The sequence below is a fragment of the Mus pahari genome, chromosome 1 (assembly GCF_900095145.1).
Source record: "Mus pahari chromosome 1, PAHARI_EIJ_v1.1, whole genome shotgun sequence".
Taxonomy (NCBI): domain Eukaryota; kingdom Metazoa; phylum Chordata; class Mammalia; order Rodentia; family Muridae; genus Mus; species Mus pahari.
The window spans coordinates 39,411,031-39,435,884 of record NC_034590.1 but is presented as its reverse complement, the minus strand read 5'-3'; the positions used below and the strand labels follow the sequence as shown (position 1 = coordinate 39,435,884).

Below are 24,854 nucleotides of genomic sequence, written 5' to 3'. Positions count from 1 at the left end.
CACAGCTTTAGGGACCAGCAGTATAGAATGGCACAGCTTTAGGGGCCAGTAGAACCTAATGTAAAAATGTGATCTGTAGTACATGTGTATATGTATTTATATAAAACATCACCTGAGAGATTTTGTTGGTAGTATTTTGCTTATGCTGTACCAACACACACATACACACACACATCACAACTCTGGGGGAGATTAGAGAATGGAATATAAAATATACAAAAAGCATAAATTATACACAGTTATTCACAAATGTCTCAGAAGTCTCATGAACTGAACTTGATTTATAGAAATGTGAACTAAGCTAGCTAGCCCCTCTTCATTGAGTTTATTCGTTGTCCAAATACTGAACCCTAAGAAGCATGTCAGGATTGTCTTAGAAGTTGCTAGAAAGCCAAGGGATGTAAATGCTTGTAGCATAACTAACAGCACAGAGAGTAACTACCCTGAGAGGGGTGTGTGAACCTACAGCATGCCCGATTCCTGTGTCCCACTCGGAGGCACACAGTAGTAAATCCTGTTGACCACCCAGGTCAGCCATCTTCACACAGCTAGGAGGGAAGGGCCCTGGAAAGCCAAGAAGAGGCTGGCTGGCTACCACGGTGCCCCTACACTCCCTCTCTGTGCCAGCTGGCTACCACGGTGCCCTGACACCCAAGTCTTGTGCTGGCTTCATGAGTCCTGGCTTCTCCAGGATTGTCAGTCTCTTACCACATCCTTAGTGGTAAAAGTGGTCCCGCCCGGGGAATATCTCCAGAAACCTGGATGTATGAGAAAAAGGAAATGAAGATTTGTACATGGACATGTCCAGCTGTATCTGGGAGCAGTTTCTTTAGGCGACCTAATGGTTTGTTATGCAGGCACTTAAGGTCACAGTTCAACTGAGTTGAACCAGTGGACTAAAAATTTTTTTAGATAACAGACCAGTTTTAGGGTTTTTTTCTCCCAGTCAGGAGAAGCTGTTTATTAATATATTGTGAATAGACTTAGTAAGCTATAGTATTTTGGGAAGTTATTTATTTTAAATTCACCATACAAAGAATTATGTTTCAAGCATAGTTTATTTTTGTTTCTCCTCTTCCTTCTCCCCGAGTTGCCTTTTCCACTCTGATGTTATGTGTGTTCCTCGCCACCTCTTCCCCTCTCTGGGGGTCTGTGCGTTTACAGTCTGTACCCCATGTGTACATGCACTCGAACACTAAAGCTAGGACCCACCTCACCTGTGTGAGAGAGAGAGTATTTGTCTTTCTGAGTCTGGGGTTCTTAGGTTAATGTAACTTTCAGATCCTCCTTATGAAGGTTTTATAGTTTTCATTGTTCATTTATCCATTGATAGAATCTAGGCTGGTTCCATTTCCTAGCTGTTGGGACTAGAACAGCAGTCAGCATGGATGTGCAAGGGTCTCTGTCTTTCGGGTCTGTACCCAGGAGTGTTATGGCTGAGGCATGTGGCAGTTGTGGGTTTACGTTCTTGAGAAACCTTCATACTTACTTGTATGGTAGCTGTACTGGTCACCCCCATACTTGCAGTGAGCAGAGTCCTCTTGCTCACACCCTCATTAATATTTGCTGTCATTGGTTTTCTTGATGATAGCCATTCTGGTTGGGATGAAATAGAATCACAAAGCAGTTTAAATTTGTATTTCCCTAATAGCAAGGGATGTTAGATGCTTTCTAAAATAATTATTGACTACTTATATATTTCTTGACTCTATCTATCTATCTATCTATCTATCTATCTATCTATCTATCTATCTATCTATCTATCTATCTATCTATTTCTTCTTTCTCTTTGAGAATTGTCTGTTCAGTCATTATTTTTGAGACATGATCTTACTCCTTATATAGCCCTGGCTGGGCTGGAATTTACTATGTAGACCAGGTTATCCTTGAGCTCATGGAGATCAGCCTGCCTCTGCCTTTTAAGCTTAAAGCCATGGACCACCACATCCAGCTAACCCATTTATTGATTGACAGTGTTATGTGTGTGGGGATGTGTTTATTTTTGCAGTTCCTTATATATTCTGGATATTCACTCCCTGTACAGCTAGCTGTACTCTCTTATTCTGTAGGCTGTGTGTTCTGCTGGTAGTTTCCTTTGTTCATAGACCATTTTTATGTAAGGACTCTTTACACTCAAAACAATATTGAGTAGCCAAATGGCACCTCCTTGAAGCAGGCCCAGAGCAGCCCAGCTGCATCTAACAAAAGTGTTACAAGGTTTGCATTTTGACACCAACAAAGTAAATTACTTGGTGCGACAAAATACTAGTGTTTCCCTGATCATTAGAGGAATATAATAGAACCTAGAGTCTCTTCAATCTAGGGGTTAATGTCTACAATGCAGTTCAGAATTTTTTGGCATGTAAAGAACTGAAGGAATTTGGCCCATTCCCAAGAATAAAGATGTTTAGAGACCAACCTGAAGTGATCTGAAATGTTGGGATGCAAAAATAAAGATTATCAAATAATCTTGTAACTTTCAGGTTTATCATTAATGAAAAGACAAGCAAAACAGAACTAACACCAAAAAAATAAATAAATATAACAAGATTTTAGAATAAAAAATAAAGTACCTGAGATAAGCTTAGCTTGCTAGCTTCCTATGGCAGAGTAGGCACACCAACAGAAAGGGGGGAAGCTGGAGGCAGGTGGAGAGAAGGAGGACAGAGGGCCCCAGCCGGTGTGAATGTGCATGCCCTGTCCCAGCAGAGTCAGGAGGGAATGGGGCAGCCGGCATCAGGGTTGAAGAGGTCATGCCTCTGCTGTGTGGGCTTCTCACCCTCAGCTCAGGACCTCTAAGGCAGTGTGAGCACCGCCCTGTGCCTGGCAGCATGGTCCAGGCGGCTGGGAAGGGAACTCGGACAGCAACTAAAGGTAAACAAGGAGCCCTTCCTAAGGTACTGACATAAAGCCCAGTGTGTAACGTCTGCACGGAGGAGGACAAGGCAGGGGCGTGCTCTGAGTGCGAGTCCACGCAGGGCTTCCTAGGGAATGAGAAAACAGCGGGAAAGCAAAGGAGTGCTTCAGGCTGCTTAGTAACTACCCAGTGAGCTAAGGCTTCACCAGGACAAAGGTGTTCTTTCTAGGTAGCACCTTCTCTCCTTCTTAAGTGAAAAGATGGTTTTGCTATAAGGGAGGGCGTGTCTGCAGCATCCCTGTGATGGCGGGCGGATGGGCGTCGTGTGGATACTTTCTGTAGGGTAAACAATCGGATTGCCTTGGCAAGACAATTTAAATCTTCACTGAAATCTCTCAATCCCAACCTCCCTCCCCCCCCCCCGTGTCTGTCTGTCTGTCTGTTTCTGGGGGTGAGGAGGTTGGAGGTTACACAGGCTCCATAGCATGTTGTTGTCCACGACAACTCTGATGTCAGTCCTTGCCTCCTGCCGTATTTGAAACAAGTGGTCTTTGCCACTGTGGATGCTAGGCTGGCTGACCCACAGCTCCTGAGTAGGCTTATGTCTCTACCTCCCATCTTGCTGTAGAAACACTGAGATCACAGACGTGTGCTGCTATTGCACCCAGCCCTTCTACATTAGTTCTGAGGGTTTGAACACAGGTTCCCATGGTTGCAAAGCAAGCATTTCATCCGTTGAGCCATCTCTCCAGCCCTAACTTTGACATACTGTTAGATGGAATGGTGAAAGCAAAACTGAAGATGAACTAATTTACTACATCATATATTTTGGGGCAAATATGTACCAAAATCTCAGTGGTAAGGTGACATTGCTATTCAGGTAACCTGTTTTAAGCTAAATGATAAGTGACAGTTATGTCAATATTGAATTAAATGGAGATGTCCAATGATTACTATAATTATCTAAACCAGAGGTACTAGCATTTACAATTTAATAAGTGACTTAAGGATTCAGTGTGCATATATTTGTGTAACCTCCTAAGCAGTTAGTGTAAAATGTTTTAAACTGTATGAATTATAAATTAAGTCTACCAATGTTTAATAATTGCTGGATAATACTTGGGTTTATTGTAAACTGAAGCATTTTGTATCTTCCATTCCTTCCTCTTGAGAGTTTGCTTCATTGTTACTTCTTTTTTGTCCTTGTTTTTGGTTTGGTTTGGTTTGGTTTTTGAGACAGGGTTTCTCTCTGTGTGAGTGTAGCCCTGGCTGCCTAGAAACTCACTCTGTAGACCAGACTGGCCTTAAACTAAGCCTCTGCCTCTTGAGTGCTGGGACTAAGGTGTGGGACACCAGTACCCAGCCTCACTTCCATTTGGAGATCTCTGATGTTCACGTCTTAGGCAGTGCTTTCCAGCCTCTTCCATGTTACAGACTCTGGCCATGTGGATAATGCCATGTGCCCTGTGCCCTGTGCCCTGTGCACTAAATGGCTAAGTCCAAGTTCATGTTTTTGTCTTCTGTTGACTGCCACAACTCTAATATTACTATGAATCAGCAATAATAAGCTAATAATAAAAAGAAAGCTTAACTGTACATGTGGATTAGAATTGTTGGGTACCAGACAGTGTGCTCTTGGTTCATTTGTGTCATTGCACAGAATCTTCCCAACAAACCTTGTAAGTTATCCTTGTTTTATAAATAAAGGAAGTTGTCTACGAGTCTTGGTAGCAGCCACATCATCATCTACTCTCAGCCTGCGCAGTGGCCATACTGCCGCCACCGCTTTGTCTTCCCCCTTTGCCTGGGCTCACAGCTATGTGGGCTGGGGCTCTTCTGCTGACTCCTCCAGAGTCAAATCCTTTGGAAGCAGCTCAGAGAAGGTAGGCAATAGAATGGCTGACTCAGTCCCTCCACCCTGGCAGCACTTGGCTGCAGCTGGCTATTGAGGGTGAATCATAGAAGCCATGAATAGATTAAATTTAATTAGCTTCTTAATATGTAGTGGTGAAAAAAAATATGTAGTGGTGAAGAACAGGGGTGTCTGCTGAAAGAATTATCAAAGAAAAACTAAAGTTTCTATAAAATTAGGGTACACTTGTTTAGTGTGAGCCTCTTCAATATAATCTGTAATTGTAATTACAAGGGACAATAAAAGTCTTAAAACCTGGCTCTCAGTGTCCTACCCTTTGTTGTTAATGGGTTTGGGCTTAATCCGTGCAGAAACACTCAGGATGGGCTGGGAAGCAGCAGCTGTCACAGTAGCAGTGATATGAGGTCTGTTCATGAATGATGTACTATAATCCTAGCATTCAGGGGCCAACAGGAGGAGGGAGAGGGGCATGAGCTTGAAGCCAACTTTTTAATATGCTTTCTATTTCATATTTTTATTTTATATTTTTGCTCAGGATTCTCATTTTTCAGTGTGGATGTTAAGTTTGGAAACACACCCTTCAAGCTACAACTCAGATCAGTCTTCAAGTTGGGGAGATTTTATGCTGTATAAAAAAATAGCCCTTTAATCCCAGCACTTGAGAGGCAGAGGCAGGTGGATTTCTGAGTTCGAGGCCAGCCTGGTCTACAAAGTGAGTTCCAAGATAGCCAGGGCTAAACAGAGAAACCCTGTCTCGAAAAAACAAAACAAACAAACAAACAAAAAAAAAACAAAACAAAAAAAACAACAAAAACAAAAAAATAGCCCTATGGTGGCCATTCATGATAATGAATCTCTGAGATGATCCACAAGACCACAAAGAATGCTCTCTGAGAAATTCACACATGCCTATCATACTAAAATATAAAACAAAAAATAAAGTTTAGAAATGGGAATATTATCTTACTGCATACATGTATTTGTCAGAGTTCAGTTTCCACAGACATGGAGGGATCGGTAGGGAAGAGCAGAAGTCAAAAGCAGTCTGGGGGCAGAATTCCCCTGTCCGTGCTGATGCTTGATCTTTTTGTTCTTTTGACCCTCACTAAGCACACGAGTCTACTGACATTCCAGAGGGCGATGCGCTTTACTATTATAAATGTGGTATATGTTAATCCTATCTAAAAATACCTTCAGAAGGGCACCTAGTCTGGTGTTTGACTCAATACCTGGGCACTATGCCCTTGCTGGGTTGCCACAAAAAAAAAAAAAAAAAAAAAAAAAAGACATTTGCCAAAATTCCACTTGACAGATGGCTGTTATTTTCCTAAGTCTGTTTCCATACATGTGGCATCCTCTTCCTGTTGGGTCACCACACACAAAACATCGCAGTCCTCAGTCCTCTTAACCTAACTCCTCATCCCAAGAACTGTGGACCCCAGGGCTTTCCAACAGTTGCAGGGTTTTCTGTCAGTTCCATTTTTCCCCTCTCATACTCCTTAAATTCTAGAGAGAGTATCTGCTGTCTGGTCTTGTTTCTTCTACACCCCTGAATCAGGATTGGTGTGGGGTTTTTTTTTAAGTTTTTTGGTTTTGTTTTTTGATGACAAAATGTCTGAGTAGAAGTAGCTGAAGGGAGGAAAGGCCTGTTTTGGCTTACGGTTTAAGGATCTACAGTCCGTCGCTGCAGGGAGCCAAGGCAGCAGGAGCAGCCAGGGAGCAGGGAGAGGTGGATGCTGGCGCGCAGCTTGCTCTCCCCTTCTTATTAAGCCTTTACCCTCACCCACAGAATGGTGCTCCCACATGTAGGGTCTTCCTACCTCAACCTGATCTAGAAAGCCCTTAGAGACATCCTCAGAGGTGTATCTCTTGAGTGACTTTAGATGCCGTGAAGTCGGCAGTCATTATCAATCACCACAGCTCCATTTTATAGTTAGTAGCCTTTTTACTGATTGTTATCTTTAAGAATTTCCCCTGTTTGGTTGGTTTTTATTTTTTATTTTCCTGACTTTTTGTTTGACCCTTACAGATATAGTGACCTTCTGGCAGGGCGTGGTCACTAACAGCTGTCTCAGTGTGCAGCTTGGGATGAGTTGTGAAGTTTCAGTTTCTAGGATGGCCACTACCTTGTGTTCCTACTTCCTGTGAAGGAAAAGGAAAACAACAGATATTCTAATTCAACAGACAAACTGGAAATCCTGTCAGCAAACTGGGTGGCAGCAGGGGAGGGGGTATCTTTATCTGATAAAATAGATCTTTGAAAACCAAGAATCAATACTATACTTCATGTTAAAAGAGCTGAATCCCAGGAACGTTAGGGTTGATGTCCAGCTAAAACTGGTGTAAAGTTCAAGGTAAATAGTAAGCAACTGAAAGTTGCAAGAAAAGGCTTTAAGAAGGATCCGCAGGCAGACATATCAGCTGACTACCTTCTGTACGGCAGAGTCACCAGAGCCCTGTTGGACTGACAGATGTAGCACTAACGCGGAAAAACCCTCAATTAATTCAAAAGTGTTTGCTTGAGAAGTTAGCATGGTGAAGATGGCACTCCAATTCAGAGGTGAACGGTTATTGTATTTGATAACACTATAGGTTGTTCTATTTTATAACATGGGCAGAGAGAGAGGGGGGAGGGAGGGAGGGAGGGAGGGAGAGAGAGAGAGACAGAGACAGAGACAGAGACAGAGAGAAAGGGAAAACATCTGCATGTAAAATAATAGAGTAAGTAACTAGAAGAAACTTTAGGACAACCCTCCTAACAATCAGAAGAGTCAAGAGGTTGGGAATGGAAGTGTGGGGGCTTGTAACAGCAGGGGAGACAGATGAGTGGGGAGAAGGGACCATTTCTAAAAGGAGAAGGTGCCCACCTCTGGTGTGAAAAGGATTTGCCAATATGAAAGGGTCTAAGAATTGACTTTTGATTCAGTTGAACAATAAGCAAAAGTGTGACTGTTGGGTCACAGAAGAGGAAATGTGAATGACCAGTAAGCATCCCCAGAGGTTATAAACTAGAAAAAAGCATGCTGTGGGTATCCATCAGTCGGACCTGCCAGACTGGTACAAGCCACCGCAGCCCTGCCGTCGTTGGACAGTACGGTCCACAGCCTCTCTGTACTTACAGCTGTTTCTATGGCTAGCAGTTTTCTTTGGGGGAATCTTATCTTCAGTCATGTGCATTTCTGTACATAAGGATATGTTGCTTCCATTGTAACGCCATGTGATAGGAGGCAAAACTGAGAAGGTTGAGATGAACAGAGTAAATTCCAGTCACACTCTGACGTTATATGGATGTTTAAAGACTTGTCTAGCTGTGTCTTGATGGCCCACGTGATTGATTATGTGAGCAGAACATTTTAGTGCTTTGTGGTCTTGTTTGATTAAGGGAGCAGACTAAAAGAAAGGATCTATCTCTGCTTTTTCCCTCCTCCCTCCCTCCCTTCCTCCCTCCTTCCATCCCTTCCTTCCTCCCTCCCTCCCTCCCTNCNTCNCTNCCTNCCTCCNTNCNTCCCTNCNTNCCTCCCTNCCTNCCTCCCTTCCTCCCTCCTTCCCTCCCTTCCTTCCTCCCTTCCTTCCTCCCTTCCTTCCTCCCTTCCTTCCCTCCCTCCTTCTCTCCCCCTCTCTCTTTCTTTCTCCCTCCCTTTATAAACTAAAACAACCCCAAAAGACTGAGACTGGAGATAGGGTTTGAAGCTAGAAAGTCTAGAAAAAAAATCATTCACTTCTTTTTCCATTTTTATTCTGCTTAGCCCATGGAAATATGCTATGTTATTTCTGCCATTTAAATTTACAATAATACATTATTTTGAAATAGCACTTAAAAAAAGACTCCTGGCTAAAATACCAAAGTTCATATGATCAGATGAACTAAAGCAGCTCTTCCGAAAAAGAAATCACTAAGTGAAGGTAGTTTCCCTGCTTCTGAAGAGTGATGCCACTCTCTTAGAAGAGGTCAGACCCCCAAGTTATCAGCAGTTCTGAAGTGTGAATTGTTTGCTCTTATACCTTGCCGAGAAGGAAGGCCTCTGGCTTCTACCGAACTCTGTGTTCCGCACCTCCTCTTCCCTGCCTTGTCTGGACCCTCCTAACTCCCTTAGTCCTGCCCCACACCCTGTGTGTCTGCAGTTTTCTTCCCCTCTTTATAATCAAGTCTCTTCGCTGTCCATATCTCCACACAGTTTGGAAACAGATACTAATAGTCTTCTCCATGAATTAAAGCTCCCTGACTTGGGCTAACATTCCTGGCACTCCCTCCCACAACCAGAGACCTTTTTCTAGTGCCTGGAATGCGTGCACAGCCTTTGTCTTCAGGCTCTTACCATTGCTCGTGGCACCTGCTTATTATTCTGTGTGGCATTTTAGTCTAAACTGCCGAGCTCTCAAGTCAAAGTGAGCCCCTCGGAAACATTCCCCTCAAAGTCCTCTGGAAAGACTCATTCAGCCCGAAGGATTACAGTGGAACTGTTCCAGACTTGTTTCCCAGTGAGTTGAAGGAAGGGGCACAGGAAGAAACTTGTAATGAGCAAAGGATCCCTGGGTTTCGCCTTCCAGTCCCGTACCCTGTGTCCTTGTCTTTTCTGGTCAAAGTCAAAAAATATTATCCTAGTAGTTGTTCTGGTTGTTTTTCTGTTGCTGTACTAAAACACTGACCAAAAGCAACCTGGGGGGGGAGGGCTTTATTTGTCTCCCCCCACCCCCATCATGTTCCATCATAAAGGGAAGTTGGAGCAAAAATGGTAGAGGAGCAGTGGTTTGCTCGCTGTCTTCCTGCACAGCCCAGGGCCACCTGCCTAGGAAGTAAACCACCTACAGTGGGCTAGTCCCTCCCACAAGAGTCATCAATTAAGACAGTCTCTTGCAGAGATTAACTGACCACAGGCTGGTCTGCTCTGGACTGTTCTTTGGTTCTTCCCTCAGACGACTCTAGGCTGTGTCAGGTTGACAGCCAAAACTCACTAGGTAGTGCTGCCTTTGTTAAAGCCTTTTGCCATTGGAGAAGAAAGGGAAGTAGGCTTTCAGGTACCTAATGACCTCAGTTGGGGGCATGGTTAGAGCCACAGAACGAGCAGGAACTAGAGCATGGCATGGCCTATCCAGGGGTAGAAGAAGGGACCCAGGCTGTGAGAAAGTGAGCCATGAGTTAAAACCAAACTCAAGCTAACATTCCTGGCCTATATATCTCCCCACATGTATATGAAAAGAACCACTAAAGTTACTATCTGGCACTTTAAATGTATGTGTGTGGGCTTAGATTTTTCTAAACACACAAACACACACACACAAAATGTTAAAAATGTTAAAGTAGACTAGAGTATCTCAACAGAGTACTAGACTCTCCACCCACTACCCATCCCTGCTGTGGGGGATGATGGTACAAACCATGGCATATGAGGTCTGAGGACAACTTCAAATGTCACCTTCCGCCTTGTTTGAGATAAGTCAGTCTTGTTCACTGATTCATAGCCATGCTAACTGGCCCACAATCTGTGGCACCTCTCCTGCCCCTGTTTCCCATCTTCTGCCAGGGCACACTTGGATTTTAGGTGTTTGTGTTTCTGTGCAATCTGGGGACTCAAACTCAGGTGTTGATGCTCGCTTACACAGCACGCGCTTTCCCTACTTAGACATCTCACCAGCTCTTTCTTTACTTCTAAAAGGTAATCCCAGCATGGCATTGTACCTGTCACCCCAGCACTTAGGAGACAGAATCAGGAGGATCCCTGCAAGTTCAAAGCCGGCCTCATCTATGTAGTAAATTCTTTGTTCAGTGATGCTCTGTCTTAAGAAGAGAAGATTAACTTGGAAGCTTTCAGCAACATAAACTTGGTACTAGAAAGGGGGGAAGCAGAGCTTGCAGCAGGCTTTTCAGATCTGAAGGGAGCCTACTATAGAGGAATACGTGATGCTATAAGTGATGCTGTAACCTGTACTCCAGCTGCTTCTGTGTCTATGCCTTGTGAATGCCTTGTAACCTGGCCTGAAGCCTTACCTCGTGACTGATGCCCTGGGCCGTGTCTTTATGCAGCTGTGGCATCCCCATCCAACTGTCAGAGGTGAGGCTGCTGGCATTTTCATCTGGGCAGCTGACCGTCTTCCTCCCAGCAGAGGTGAAGACAATAGGCACAGAGAATGACCATGTCCTGCCTCTGCAAGAACTGACCATGCGGAGTCTCTACCGCACCTACCACGGGCTTTGGAAAGGTAAGTACATGGGTCTTCTCTGCAGTCTCAGTCAGGAAACAAAGACTTGACTTTTATCCTGTCTGTTTTGGGTGGTTTTCATCTTTTTTTTTTTTTTTTTAATATCACGACAGCATACACATTTCACACTAACTTTACCATCTTAACCAAGTGTAAAGTTTCTTGGTATTGAGTATGTCAGTGGTCTCCCTGTCTCAGCCCCCCCCCGAAGCTTGTTAAGTTTTAATAGTTTCAACACTGACTGGTTCCTTTGACCCCCGTACAGACACACAGAAGCATTTATTAAAATGTGGTTTTCATTGCAAAGGAAAGCAGTTCCCAGAGAAGCTATAAGTTAGAAAACCTGGTGTGGACATGTGTGTGGTTGAAGTGAAAGGCAAACAGTGGGGAAAGAGTCACATGTCTCCTCCAAAAAAGCTGGGCTTGACCTCTGTCTCCCGGGATCTAGCAACTGTAAGGAGAAGAAATCCCAAAAGTGTTGTCAGCATTAGCAAGCAGGCTGATGCTTGTTTGGAAAGTGTCTAGATTGTATAGGCATTGTTCAGCACAGATTGGAAGGAAGCACATCAAGAAAGTACTGGCTGGGGCTGGGGCCGGGGCCGGGGCTGGGGCGGGGCTCAGTACTAGAGCATCTACAAGGCCCCGAGACCAATCTCAGTGCCTAAAGAAAGGGCAGGAGAAAAGGAAGCAAGAATGAATAAGCAACCAACGGACCCGAACAGTGTTACTAAAATACCTCATATTGTAAAAACGTTGTATTTATGTGTTTGTGGGTATGTACATGTTTTGGGGTTGTGGGTACTCACAGTCCCCAAACACTTGACATGTGTGCTGGATCTCAATTCACCAAGTGCCCTTAACTACTGCACCATATGTATGTTTTTAAAGCTGCTGAATGCTTTGACTTTGCATTTGTAGAGGGGCATGGAGTTCAACTAAAACAAAACCAACTTAACTTTCCAGGAATATCTAGTTAGTCCAAAATTAAGCTGTTTTTAAAAATGCCCTCCTTCAATTCTCTTTTAAAAACCGAGGGGGAGCTGGTTCTCCCATCGTGTGTGTCCAGAGATCAAACACAGATCTCCAGGTTTGATGGCAGTTGCACCCTTACCTACCAAGCCATATTGCTGACCCGTAGGCTGGGTTTGTTTATCCTTTTTGTTTATGCAGAACAGAAATTTACTTTCTTATGTAGAAATTATATTTTTTCTAAGTGGATATCAATCACCTGAAAAGTTCTAGAAGACAGTTTCTGTGTCCTTGCCAGGATTAGCTGGTAAGCTTGAGATGTCACTTCAGTTTGAGCATTCCTCCCTTCACCACATGGCTAAAATAAGGGTAAACACTTGCCAAGATTGCCTGGGTGGCTGGGGTGGCTCGCTCTAGACGTGTCCTTTGCATGGCTCAGACTGGGCTGGGGAGACCCTTCCCTGCCTGTGCTCACGGCAGTGAACGGCAAACCCTGCTTCCTTCCCTCCCTCTCACCCTCTTTGGCTTCAGCATCTGATACTTTCAGTGATCAGCCTTTTCATGCTCAGGCTCTCCTCGTCGTCGTCGTCGTCGTCGTCGTCGTCGTCGTCGTCGTCGTCGTCGTCGTCGTCGTCGTCGTCGGTGTTTAATTGACAGGACGGCTGATAGCTTTGAGGCGAACTTAGCAGCAGCTGCTCTGGTCTCCAGACCTTACCCTCCCTTAGTTCTCTGACTTAGGAAAGCCTGCTCTGCGTTTTTGATCCTTGTTCCTAAAGACTATTTGATCTAATTCTTTCCTTGCCTCTGCCTCAGGACAGCTTCTAGCTGCTCATAAAAGAGTGGATTTTCATTTTCCTTTAGTATCAAAACTATAAAAAAAAACATCTTTCATTTCCTAATAATGTTAGATTTTTATTGAATGTCTATCAGATAACAGAATTTTCAACATGATATACTTACTTTTAACTATTTGAACTTACTTGGTAACAAAGAGAAATTTCAAACGTCTAGTTTAAGGAAATAGGAAATTTCACTCATGTGCCTGATTTTTCTCTTCTGTTTCAGATCTGAACTTTTTGTCTCCAATCTCATTACCCAGAAGTCTCCTGGAGCTGCTGCACTGCCCCCTGGGGCACTGTCACCGGTGTAGTGAGCCCATGTTTACCTTCGTCTATCCTAAGCTCTTCCCCTTGAGAGAGACACCGATGGCAGGCCTGCACCAGAGGTAATGAAGCCTAAGTGGGCACCAGGGCTTAACTTGGGTCAGCGGTGCATCATGGGAACGAGGAGGTCACGCATGGAGGGGATGCTGAGTCTGCAGTGTAAGGAAGCTAAATCAGTGGTTCTCAACCTGTTTCAAAGCCTCTTTCACAGGGGTCATCTAAGTCCATTGGAAAACACAATTTATATACCAATTCATAACAAGAGCACAGTTACGGTTATGAAGTAGAAATGAAATTATTTTTATGGGGGGGGGGAGTATCACCACAACATGAGGAACTGTATTAAGGGGCTGCAGCATTAGGAAGGTTGAGAACCACTGGACTAAGTGAAACCTGCTTCTTTTCACTCCTGGGAGAAAACCTGGCTGCCCTCCTCAGTTCGGCTTTGGAGCATATACAGGGGGCATGCACAGAGCATGTGCACAGCTGTGTGTTGTTTGGAGCAGCTCATTCTTTCTAGTTCCACCCACATGCAAGGGGAGGGAGCTTTGTATAAGAGCTCATCCCAGTGTTCACCTGGCACAACCGAAAGTGTGAGCCACACCCTGCACGCGAGCACTTGGTTCTGTTCTGAATCTAACTCTTCCAGCGGCATTCCCGCACCACTCTGTATTTCTTGGCAGACTGCTTTGCATTCATGGCGAATGTTCACTAAGTAATTTCCTGAGCCAATGCTGTTACTGAGAGCAAGAACGCCAGACGGTGAAGCGTGGAGCATTGGAAAAGCCCTGTGGGTCTGGCCTTGGCTTATGAGCTTTCATGTTTGGGTTCCCCCCCCCCCGCTCCTCCCCTTGAGACAGAGTCTGAAACTAGCAGCAAGCAGAGGATGGCCTCATCCTCCTACCTCTGCCCCCACCATGCTGACAGGCGCCACCATATCCAGCTCTCACTTGTCTCACTCTTTGTCAGTGCCAGTGTGAGTTCCATTGTGATCATTTTTGTGTGAGATGGAGTCTTGTTATGTAACAGCCAAGGTTGGCCTCAAACACAGAGACTTTGTGCCTTGGCCTCCTGAGGGATGGTAGGAACAGGGGTGCACCTACAGCAGCCTTGGATCATTTCATGGAGCCTGCCCCTGCTCTTCCACTGCCCTTTCCTCCCTCCTCTCCTGCCTTTGTTTCCCTTCTTTCTTTCTCCCAGGACTGGGAACAGAGCCCATGGCCTTGTGGGCAAGGCATATACCCCCAGCCCTGTTTGGGTTCCTTAATCTAAGTGGGATAAGAGACAGAAAGCATAGACTTTGCACTGAGAACCTGGGCAGCCTGCCAAGCTTCTCTGAGCCTCAAAATGGGGACAGAACAGTCTGCATTGTTGGTCATAGCCGCAAGTAACAGATGAGGCAGGCACACCCCTGGCACATGATCACCGTTCAGCAGACGAAGCCACCTTTCCCTGTCTCTGCCTGCTCCTCTCCCAAGCTCTGCTTCTTTCTCCCTTTCCCTGGGTAATCCTATTTGATACGCTATAGGTTCCTGTTTCAACAGTTTTGTATTTTTTAGTGTTTTCTGTGTACAGAAGCTCTACTCCGAACTGTTTTAATTTAATGCTTATTTTTGGGAAAAACAAACAATCCCCCAATTCAAACTTGTGCTGTTTGTTTTACTGTATACACAATATAGTGTTCAGGGTTTTCCACACACTTGACACTAGTTGTGTGGCACTGTCTACCTGGACATGGTAGCAGATCCCACAGCCTGAGGCTCAGACCCCAAGGTTGTCCTTCCCATCTGGAAAACAGAAGTCCCAGTAGCTTGACCCATGCCTCTAAGTAGTTGGTACAGTCAGGGCTCCCAGAGTTGATTCTTTGGGTTCAGTTATGTATCTGAGCAACTCACAGAGCCCAGGAAAATACATAAGCCACCTTACTGTAAAGAACATCACAAGAGTATATACTCAGTGATGCTCAGAAGAGGCCTGGGGAAGAGGCGTGGCATCCCCTCCCTTGGTGTGTCAGCCTCCCAGAACTCCCATGCATTCACCTGTCTGAGAGCTCCTGAACCTTGTCTCCGGGTGTTCATGGAAGCTTCACTCTGTAGCATGATTGCTATAGACCTGGTTGGGGATCCAACAGGACGTGTCTATCTCAGCATTCTTCCTGGCCTCAGTGTGCGAATGTTCGGATATGTGCTGGACCCCTTCGGGATATGTGCTGGACCCCTCTGCAATGAGGAGGGCCCTTTTTTTTTTTTTTTGAGATTTATTTATTTATTTATTTACTTATTTATTTATTATCTGTACGTACACTGTAGCTGTGTTCAGACACACCAAAAGAGGGCGTTAGATCCCATTATAAATGGTTAAAACACCATGTGGTTGCTGGGATTTGAACTCAGGACCTTTAGAAGAGTAGTCAGTGCTCTTAACTGCTGAGCCATCTCTCCAGCTCCCTTGAGGAGGGTCTTAAGACACATTCTGAAATACTAGGAGCTGGGATCACTTATAAGGAATTTGGGAGAGATAAAACTCTACCCATTATGATCTCTAGTACATTTGAGATAAGAAAAACAAGAAAAAAACACTCTGGAAACTTTACTTTTTTAAAATAAACATTTTAAACTTGTTCTTCTACAATTGCATGTATGTATATGTGTATATCGTACTTTGGTAATATACTCTTCCTTTGTCCTCTTAACCCCTTCCCTCTACTTCTAAGCCTTTTGTCTCACACACACACACACACACACACACACACACACGAAGATTTGGGGAGACAGACAGACAGACAGATCTTACTGCATTTAGTTAGGATCCCTTGTGTGGACATGGGTGGGAGGTTATGTCCTTGCGGAGGAGCAACTGGTGGTGCCCCCATCACCTTGAACTACAACACTCCTCTCTCCCAGTAAGTGGCATCCTCAGGGAGGTGGGAGGTTCCATAAGCCCCTTCTTATTCTCGCGGGAGTTGATGGGCTCAGTCCTGTGCAGGCTTCACCACCGCTGCGTGAGCTCATGAGTGTAACCACTTAGTGCTTCCTAGCAGTCTTTCCTGTCCTCTGGCTCTTACAGTCTTCCCACAACGCCCCATACTCCATTTAGGGCTTGACACTCCAGAGTCTTACTCTCAATGCCTTGGCTCTGCTAACCACTTCCCACTGGAAACAGGAGCTTCTCTCACCGAGGCTAAAAGCAACCGTGGTCTATGGGTAGAAACCTGTTTAGAGACAGTCGACATCACTTCCTCCGTGAGTTCATCTTCTAGAATGGCTCCTAGCTCTGAGAAGCACCTCACTTAGGCTTCCCTGCTAGTATGGAGACTCCTGAGGAGTAGCCGGGGAAAGAATTGCAGTGGGAAGTGTGCTGGACAGCCATGCCCTCTGAGATCTACTGCCCTCTATACCACATTGTCTACTCGCTGGAAGCTCTCCAAACCCATTTCTTTCAGTTTCTAATGTACTTCATAGACATAAGCGATGAAGTCACTGGCCACTGGGAACCAACTCAGCTCAGCACTTTATGCTCTCCCAGATGACGGAAGATGGGGTGGGGCTGAAAGTGGGAACTGTGTAATTGTGCACTGAGGGGCCAGTCAGGTTATCCCCATGCAGACAATTCCAAAGGGTTTAGGATCATTGTCAGGAAAGGAACTTAAAGACCACGTGTGATTCCAGAGTGTTACCCCCAAACACACAGTCCATGCCTTTCTCACAAAATAACTCACTTTGTTCCAATGTGTGTAAAAGGTTTTGTTTCCTGTAAGCCAGGCTGGTCTCCATAGTCCTAAGATCACAGACATGAGCCAACATGTCCACCCAGACATAGCCCACACACCTAAAGACACATGATTTTTGAAAGAGAACTCAAAAATAGCCACTGGGGAAAAGACAGCATCTTCAACAAATGGTCCTGTGTGGCTACATGTAGTAGAATGTAAACAGACCCATATTTCTCACCCCGCACAAAACTCAACGCTAAATGGATTAAGAATCTTAACATAGGGCTGTACACCCTGAATCTGATAGAAGACAAAGTGAGAAATAGTCTTGAACTCAATGGCACTAAGAATGACAGTAGAGGAGAGTTCATGACTGTATAACAAAGGACACCATCATTCAGGCAAAGTGACAGGCTACAGAATGGGAAAAGAGCTTTACCAAGTATGTATCCAGTAGAAGGTTAATATCTAAAATAGAAAAAAAAAAAAAAACTTAAAAAAAAAAACCCTGAACATCAAAAAAGCCACCCAATTTATAAAAAGGCTACAAGTAAACAGTTCCCAAGATGAGAAACAAATGGCTGAGAAACATTGAAACAGTAAGCACCTTTGGCATCAACTCTTAAATGTACAGATTCTTGTCTTAAATATTGTTTAAATTAGGTATGGGCAAAACTTAGTATATTACTCTTCCTAGATAGAACTCCATCTGCACACAGGAAAGCAGACAGTGTCTCCCTCCATTCCTATGTGTGATGTGGGGCAGGTAGAGGCCACACAGCATCATCTGAGATGAGAGAACTTTTGAAGGAAAGAAGAGTCCCAGGTTCTAACAAACAGAAGTCCCAAAGGCCGCCATGGTCTGTCTTCTTGGCTCCCCTAGCAGGGAGGCCCCACCCCTCAGGCTTGGTAAACCCCACCTCAGGCTGATTTTTTTTTTCCTTCAGGCAGAACATGCTTGGAGCTGGATGACTCATGAGCTCATTCTGACCCATGAGACCTGAATGTCTTAGAGTCCTCCATCTTCCTCTTTCCTTGACCTGTCCAAACCAAGAGAGCAGCATTTCTGCATGTAGCCACACAGTTTGACCAGGACCATTTGTTGAAGATGCTGCCTTTTCTCCGGTGTCTATTTTTGACTTCTCTTTAAACATGATCTAGTTAAGGAAAGGTTTCTCCACCAGGCCATACTCAACATTTGGTTCAAGAAAGCTTGAATTTTCCAAATCTTCAAGGTCTGCTTCGTTTTTGGTTAACAATAAAATTCCCCTGCTTCCCTTCTCTCCCTTCGCATCTTACTGTAAGCGACAAGTCAAGGGGTGCCCCTGGGCACCTGGCTTAGAAACCACAGAGAAGTTATTTCATTATCACCTCTAAGTTCTGCTTTCTGCCTCAGAGAACATGACTCCCTGAAAGCAGAGAACAGTCCATGGTTTCCAGGGCCGTGTTCCATTATGTCATGGGAAGCACACTACATATATCAGCACTGTGTTCAGGCAGCTCTGTGTCCCTAAGGCCATAAAAATGCCCTCTCTAGTCCCAGTCTCTCCTCACCATATTCTCCTTTGTTTCTGTCAGTAGCCGTTGTGAGCAGCATAGGCTTTTCCTATCATGTGCATGAAAGCCTTGCAGCCTCTGTTAGCCAGTATGGCACCATTTCCACATTCCTGGGCGTGTTTATTACAGCAAGCCATCACTTCACTGTAGCAGGTTCTTAAGAGATTTTCATTTCCTTCCCAGATTGAGAGAAGGGTTGACTGATTTCATGGACAATTGTGAGGGCTTCTACTCAGAACTTCATGGTGGGACTTAGTGCTTCAGGGTAGCAGCCGCAAGATCAGACAGGGTTTCTGTGTCTCGGGAAGAACGTCTTCTACAGCTTTGCTCTTAAGATTAGTTGGAAGAGAGGCTCACCTATTGTATGGGAGGGAGTGGTCTGCTTAACTCAAAGTCTGTTCATTTAAATATGGATCACATCTTGTAGAAATGACCACAGCAACATTGAGACTGACTTGCCTGAGCAATGGGGGCCCAACGCCTAAACAGTTTGCCATAAAAGCAGCTGTCACCAGCTCTAAAAGGGCTCACTTAACTCACCAGGGTAGTTAGAAACAGCCGCCTGTATGGTTCGTCCATGAATGCTGGGTTAAGTTTGCATCGCAGACAGTACAGAGTGCATCTGGGTTTGGGTGGCTAACAGCCCTGCTTAGTGCAGTTGGACCCTGAGGGTGCTGTGGAAAGACCTAGTGCCAGGAGTTCCTGCCTGACAGGTGAGTGGTAGCCTGCCATACATTTCCTCCCACGGCGTGCCAGGCTCAGGTGCCTCCTTGTTCTGCTCTTGCTAACCTGAGCCATAACCCTCAGCACTTCATGTGGTCAGCATAACTCTTAGCGCTGTGTGCTGTGCTCCATACTGGGAATTTACGGTAACTACATCACCTAACTCTTCCTGCTCCCAGAGTCTGGGGCAGCCTCTGGTTCTGCACAGGGATGGTCTCATGAGAAAGTTGCCACGGCATAAATGTAACAGTATACGACACACTGTTAGGTGACTTTTCCACAAGTTATGTGCGTGGGACTTCATTCTATCAGCTCATATAAATATTATTCTTCTTTTGGCTTGAATTTCTGTAATGAGTCAAAGATATGCTTTTTATTTTTAATCAGCAAACACATTACAAGAGAAAATCCCACATTTCTCACGATGCTTGTGGGCTCTAGACTGTGCCAGCAGCGTTGTAATTTGTCTCATACGGAGTCGTCGTAGTTCTGTATTTTAAAACTAGCTCAAATGCTCTTTCTTCTGCCTCAGCTGTAAACACACAGATTCTAGGTATGCGTCATGCCTCAAGGTCTTTGTAGAACTTGTCGGCAGCCTTTCTTAACTGGAGCTATTTATTGTTTAGTTCTCTTTCTCCCCTAAAACCATCAAGCCTCTAGGGCCACAGCGAGCACACAGTAGACTTGCCACAGACAACTGGGCCATCCATACAACACGCAGACACAGCCTGTTGCTACAGGAGCCTCCCAGAAACAGATAAGTGTGCAGCCTTGTCTTGTCCTTGTAGCCAGGCCACTCATCCTGCCAGCATGTCTTCATAGACTTAACTTCTTTTACTTAGAAGCTTAACTGTTAGAAGCTTACTGGTTCCAGCGTTAAGGATAGTGTCCTTGCTATGAAGGAGTTGGCTTCCCGTAATTATCGTTAAAACCAAGACTAAGCTGGGGCACTCCCCAGCAGCTGCATATAATTTCCTACAGTAAGAAAAACAATTCGAGCCAGGCTTGGAGGTTCAGGACCAGGGAGCAGCTGAGGCAGAGGATTGCAACTCCAGCATCTTCTTGGGCTGTTGAGTAAGTTCAAGGCCAGCCTGGAAAACATAGTAAGAAAAAAGACCATGTCTTAAAGTGCAAAGTAAAAGCTGGAGACAGATCAGGGCAGAGCACACTTGCCTAGCACTGGCCATGCTCTGATTCCGTGGGACCCCAGGGGAGCTCGGCAAAGCCCAGTTTCCTCACTGCCCTTTGTCTTTTAAAGACAGGTTTGCTTAATTTAGTTGGTTTTGTTTTCTTTGTTTGTTTGAGACAAAGTTTGCCTGTCTGTCTCTGTCTCTGTATGTTTCTCTCTGTGTGTCTTTCTCTGTCTCTGTCTCTTGGTTTCTCAAGACAGGTTATCTCTGTGTAGCCTTAGCTGTCCTGGAACTCACTTCATAGACCATGCTGGCCTTGAACTCAGAGATCCTGTGCCTCTTGAGTACTGGTATTAAAGGTGGCATCACACCTGGCTTACTCTGTAGCCCATGCTAACACCAAACTTGTGATGGTGCCCCCTGCCCTTTAAGGTGGGTCTTCTACCTCGATTAATTTAATCTAGAAAATCTCTGACATGCCCAGGGGGTTGTTTCCATGATGATTCTAAATCCTGCTGATCAACCGCAGAGATCAGCCATCTCTGTTACACACAGTCACGAAGCTTTTCTAGGATCCTGCTTCATTTCATTGATCTCCCTCTCACCCAGGACCAACCTGCAGCTGTAATAGACTTGACAACACAAGGAGAGTTGACAGCTTATTTCATTCTTCTCTTGGAAGTTGTTTTAGGTCATTCTTGGGTCTAAGTTTTTTGTTTTAGTTTTTGCTTTTTAGCTTATTCTTGGGTCTGGTTGGTTGATTGATCGATTGGTTGGTTGGTTAGTTGGTTGGCTGGCTGGATGTCTGGTTGTTTTTGTCTCCAAAACCTCTTTTTAGATTTCCTATGAGAATTACATTTAGCTCATAGATCAGTTTGCTCAGAACTGATGTCTGCAGGACTGGATTTACTGATGAGTGTGGTGTGTCTCCACTGACTAAGGCTTTCCTTTATTTATTTTATCAGCAACTGATGATTGTTAGCATTCAGATGCTGAATGCTTTGTTTATGCCCAGAGATTTGGTTTTCTTTTGTAGTCATAAATGGTAGTTTTACATCAATTTCCATGTGTTCATTGTTAGTATAAAGAAATACAATTTGTTTTTGCAACTGTCTTATTGCTGCTGCTCACTAGGTTTTTGTTTTGTTTTGTTTTGTTTTTTGGTAGATTACAGGGGTTTTCTGCATAGCCAATACATAAGACCTTCACTTCTGTTTGCCTTTTTCTTGCTTTATGGCAGAGGCTAGACTTTCTAGCACTCAGCTGTGGTTCAGTCATCTTAAGGGAACACCGTTTGCTCTTTCGTTGCTAAGGAGAATGGTAATAGCATTTAGGGTGAGAAGTGTATTTTGTCAAATGCTTTGTCTTCCTGTCTTCCTGTCTCCCTTCTTTCTCTCCCCCCCTTCTTCCCTCCCTCTCTTCTCTCCCTTCCTTCCCTCTCTCCCCTCCCTTCCTTCCTCCCCTCCCTCCCTTCCATCCTCTCTCCCCTGCCTTCCTCTTTCTTTCTTTATTTTACTTTTTGTATTACTGCCTGGACATATGTATATGCACCATATACATGGCTGTTGGATCCTCTAGAACTGGGATTACAGATAGTTGTGAACCACCATGTAGGTGCTGAGAACTGAAACCAGGTCCTCTGCAAGAACAACAGTGTTCTTAACCTCTGAGCCGTCTCTCCAGTCCTTTCTTTCTTTAGAGGTACAGATCTTATTCTGTAATCCTGGTTGGACTAGAACTCACTAGTCCAAGCTAGCCATTAATTCATGACTGTTGTCCTGTTGTATCCTCTCAGTTTTAGTCTTCCCAGCATGAACCACTACTCCCAGCTTAAATGCTTTGTATAAGTATTATTAAGATCATATGATTCTCTTTATTTAGCTTGTTGACACATTAATAGATTCAAATATTCAGCCACTTTCCATGCCAAGTGGCTCTCCCTTGATCTCTGTGTATAGTTTGTTTGTTTGTTTGTTTGCTGTTGTTTTAATCCTTTTTGATGTTACTTGTTGAGTAGCTTTTAATCTATTCTCATGAGAGATATTAGTCTGTAATATTCGGGGGCTCAGGATTTGTTTGATTGGTTTCTGTTTGAATTGGGAGTCAAGAAAATACTGTCCTCGTGAGTTGGAAACTTCCTTTCTGTAAACGAAATTGTATTAAAGCCTTATTGGTACCTGTTAGGATTTAACTGTTAGGGTCTAAGAAACCCATCTGGTAACGGAATATCTTTTAAATTACAAATCCAACCTGTTCGGTGGTCATAGGTTCCATGAGTTAGCAGAGTTGAATTCTGGTCATTTGTGTTCTTCAAAATAATGATCTTCTAGGCTGACAAGTTTATGTATTCAAAAATGTTCATACTGTCCCTTATGCCTCTTTGTAGTACTACAGGCCTTGAGTATTAGTGATGATGGGTCCTGCCTCAATAGAGAGACTAGGCACTTCCTTTTCCGGCAGCCACCGTACGTGAGGCCATTGAAACCTTTTTAAGAGAACATTAATGTTCTTAGGAGGTAGAGAGACTTGTTTCCAGTATGAAGAAATCTCTAAAGGCTCAAGATTCTTAGATCAGTTCTGCCCAAAGCCTTAAGTTCCTGTCCTCATCAACCCAGATCTTTGCATTACCTAAAGACCTTCACATAGCCCTTTCCAGGGCTAAGCAGTAATTGATGCACAGGTGTGCCAGCTGGAGTTGGGATCCGCAGCACCAACATAAAGTGGTGTTAGCTTACCACCATGTCTGTAATTCCAGTCCCCGAAGCAAGCCAAGTAGCCAGTCTAGCTGAACTGGGAGCTCTAGGCTCAATCGAGGAACCCCTGCCTCAGTATACAAGGCGGGAAGATCAAGGAAGATGCACGGTATCAACATCTGGTCCCCACATTTATGCACACACATGCACATTCAAACAGACATCCACACTACACACACTTACGCATATGAAAAATCAAGATACCTTTTAATCTGGTATATGATTTGCTATCCTCTGAATTTGGGCTTCAGCCATGTCTTTTTGCTCATGAGAAAATTATTAAGGGTCACCACAGAAATTATCTCACTGTGTCTTGAACTGAGACTGGAAGGCATTAAGCATATCTGAGTTTTGGCTAGTTTGGTTGGTTGGTTTTTAATTCTGTTCAGTCATAACTGGCCATCTCACCCCCACAGACTTCCACGATGCTGTGGCTTTTGAGTGTTCCAACTGCTCGCTCTCCCAGAGCCTCACTATTCTCTGTCACTCCATCTGACATTTTGAGTGCACATGATGAGCAGTGCAGCTTCGAGGGAGAAAAGGATTCAGGCAGAATTAGGATTCAGTGCTGAGCAGTCAGCACAGGCAGTCCTGTGAAAACAGTAAAGCACTCTCCCCACACCAGGCAGCGGCTCTCTGAGCCTCTCAGAGCCTGTGCTGTCCAAAGCCCATGAGGAGCCCCAGGAACCTCGTGACTCACCATGCAAAGGTGCCCAAGCAGGAGAAGAGCTTCTCCATTATGTAAGACCTTGGAGTCACGTAAGCGTTCTGAAATGATTCTGTGAGCACTCTCTGTGAATGTGTTAGGATGAGTTCCTTCAGATGATAGGGAGTACTTACGCTCTGCAGTGTGTCTGTTTTATAGCTAAATTGGTGGTGCTTTCTCTTTTTATGTTGTTGTTGTTGTTGTTTTTGTTTTTGTTTTGAGACAGGGTCTGACTCTGTACCTCAGGCTGCCCTGGAATTCATAGCAATCCTCCTGCCTCAGCCTCCAGGTAATGGAAATATAAATGTGAAAAAATATATTTAGCTGTGACTTTTATAATGTACTTCATATTCTTTGATTGCCCTTTAGAAGATGAAAAAGCTTAGCTGTTAACAGGTATGTTTGCCATCCAAACCCCACTAAGGGAAGGGACACACATGCACACACACGCCTTACCTGCAGCCTGGGCTTAGATTGACAATGGCCCCTTACATTTCTACAATGCAATCTGCTATTCATGCCTAGTCACTTGTTCTAACAAAGAAAGAAGTGTCTCCAGTGGGCAAGAACAGCCGTTGCACTCCTGAGCTAACAGTGTTTCTCTCTCTCCGTCTCCTCCACCCCCAGGAGGACAAGTATTGGCTTCGTGGCTTACTGCTGCTCCACCCAGTGTCTGCGGACTTTTAACCTGCTGTGTTGATAAACACTCGAGACGAGCCTTAGGAGCACTGCCAGCTCAGCCACTGCAACTGCCTGCCATCGCCAGTGTGTGCGGCCGGGCCAGGAGAGTCCAGCCAGGCAGGACAGACCCTTCCATCCTGCCTGCCCTGTCCCAAGGAAGGCCGTGCTGAACTCTGGGAATGTCCTGATTGGGCTTCACAACTAAAAGGCCTTCGCTTTTCCCTCAAGTTGGAATACATCCTCCCCCAAATTAAGGGCATGTTGTCTTCTGTGTTTTTCTTTGTATGTGAGTGTGTCTCATATATAAACTCAGTCAAATGAGCTTCCCCACATCTAATTTAAAGCGAGCTGCAGTTCCCTGAAGAACCCTTAATTTGATAATAGAACCAAATTACCTGTCGGATGGCCTAGCTTTGGTGATGATCCTCTGTCTTCCCCCGAGGATGATTTCCCTTGAGATTACTCTCAGGAGCTTCTCCATTGGAAACTTGTCACTTTCTAGCGTCTCTGCAACGCCTATGGCCTCAGCAGC

The 24,854-nt window shown here is 44.7% G+C and overlaps 1 protein-coding gene across 2 annotated transcripts in view; it reads left to right on the top strand.

Annotated features, from left to right (window-relative positions):
• Positions 1-24,576, top strand: part of Lrrc28 (leucine rich repeat containing 28) — a 125,493-nt gene extending 100,917 nt beyond the window's left edge. For both annotated transcript variants that reach the window (XM_029540772.1, XM_021199509.2), the window contains 3 exons: positions 10,753-10,928; positions 12,963-13,122; positions 24,269-24,576. In XM_029540772.1, the coding sequence (XP_029396632.1) occupies positions 10,753-10,928; positions 12,963-13,122; positions 24,269-24,341 (409 nt within the window). In that variant the 3' untranslated portion in view covers positions 24,342-24,576. The remainder of the gene's footprint in view (positions 1-10,752; positions 10,929-12,962; positions 13,123-24,268) is intronic.
• The last annotated feature ends 278 nt before the right edge of the window (positions 24,577-24,854 follow it).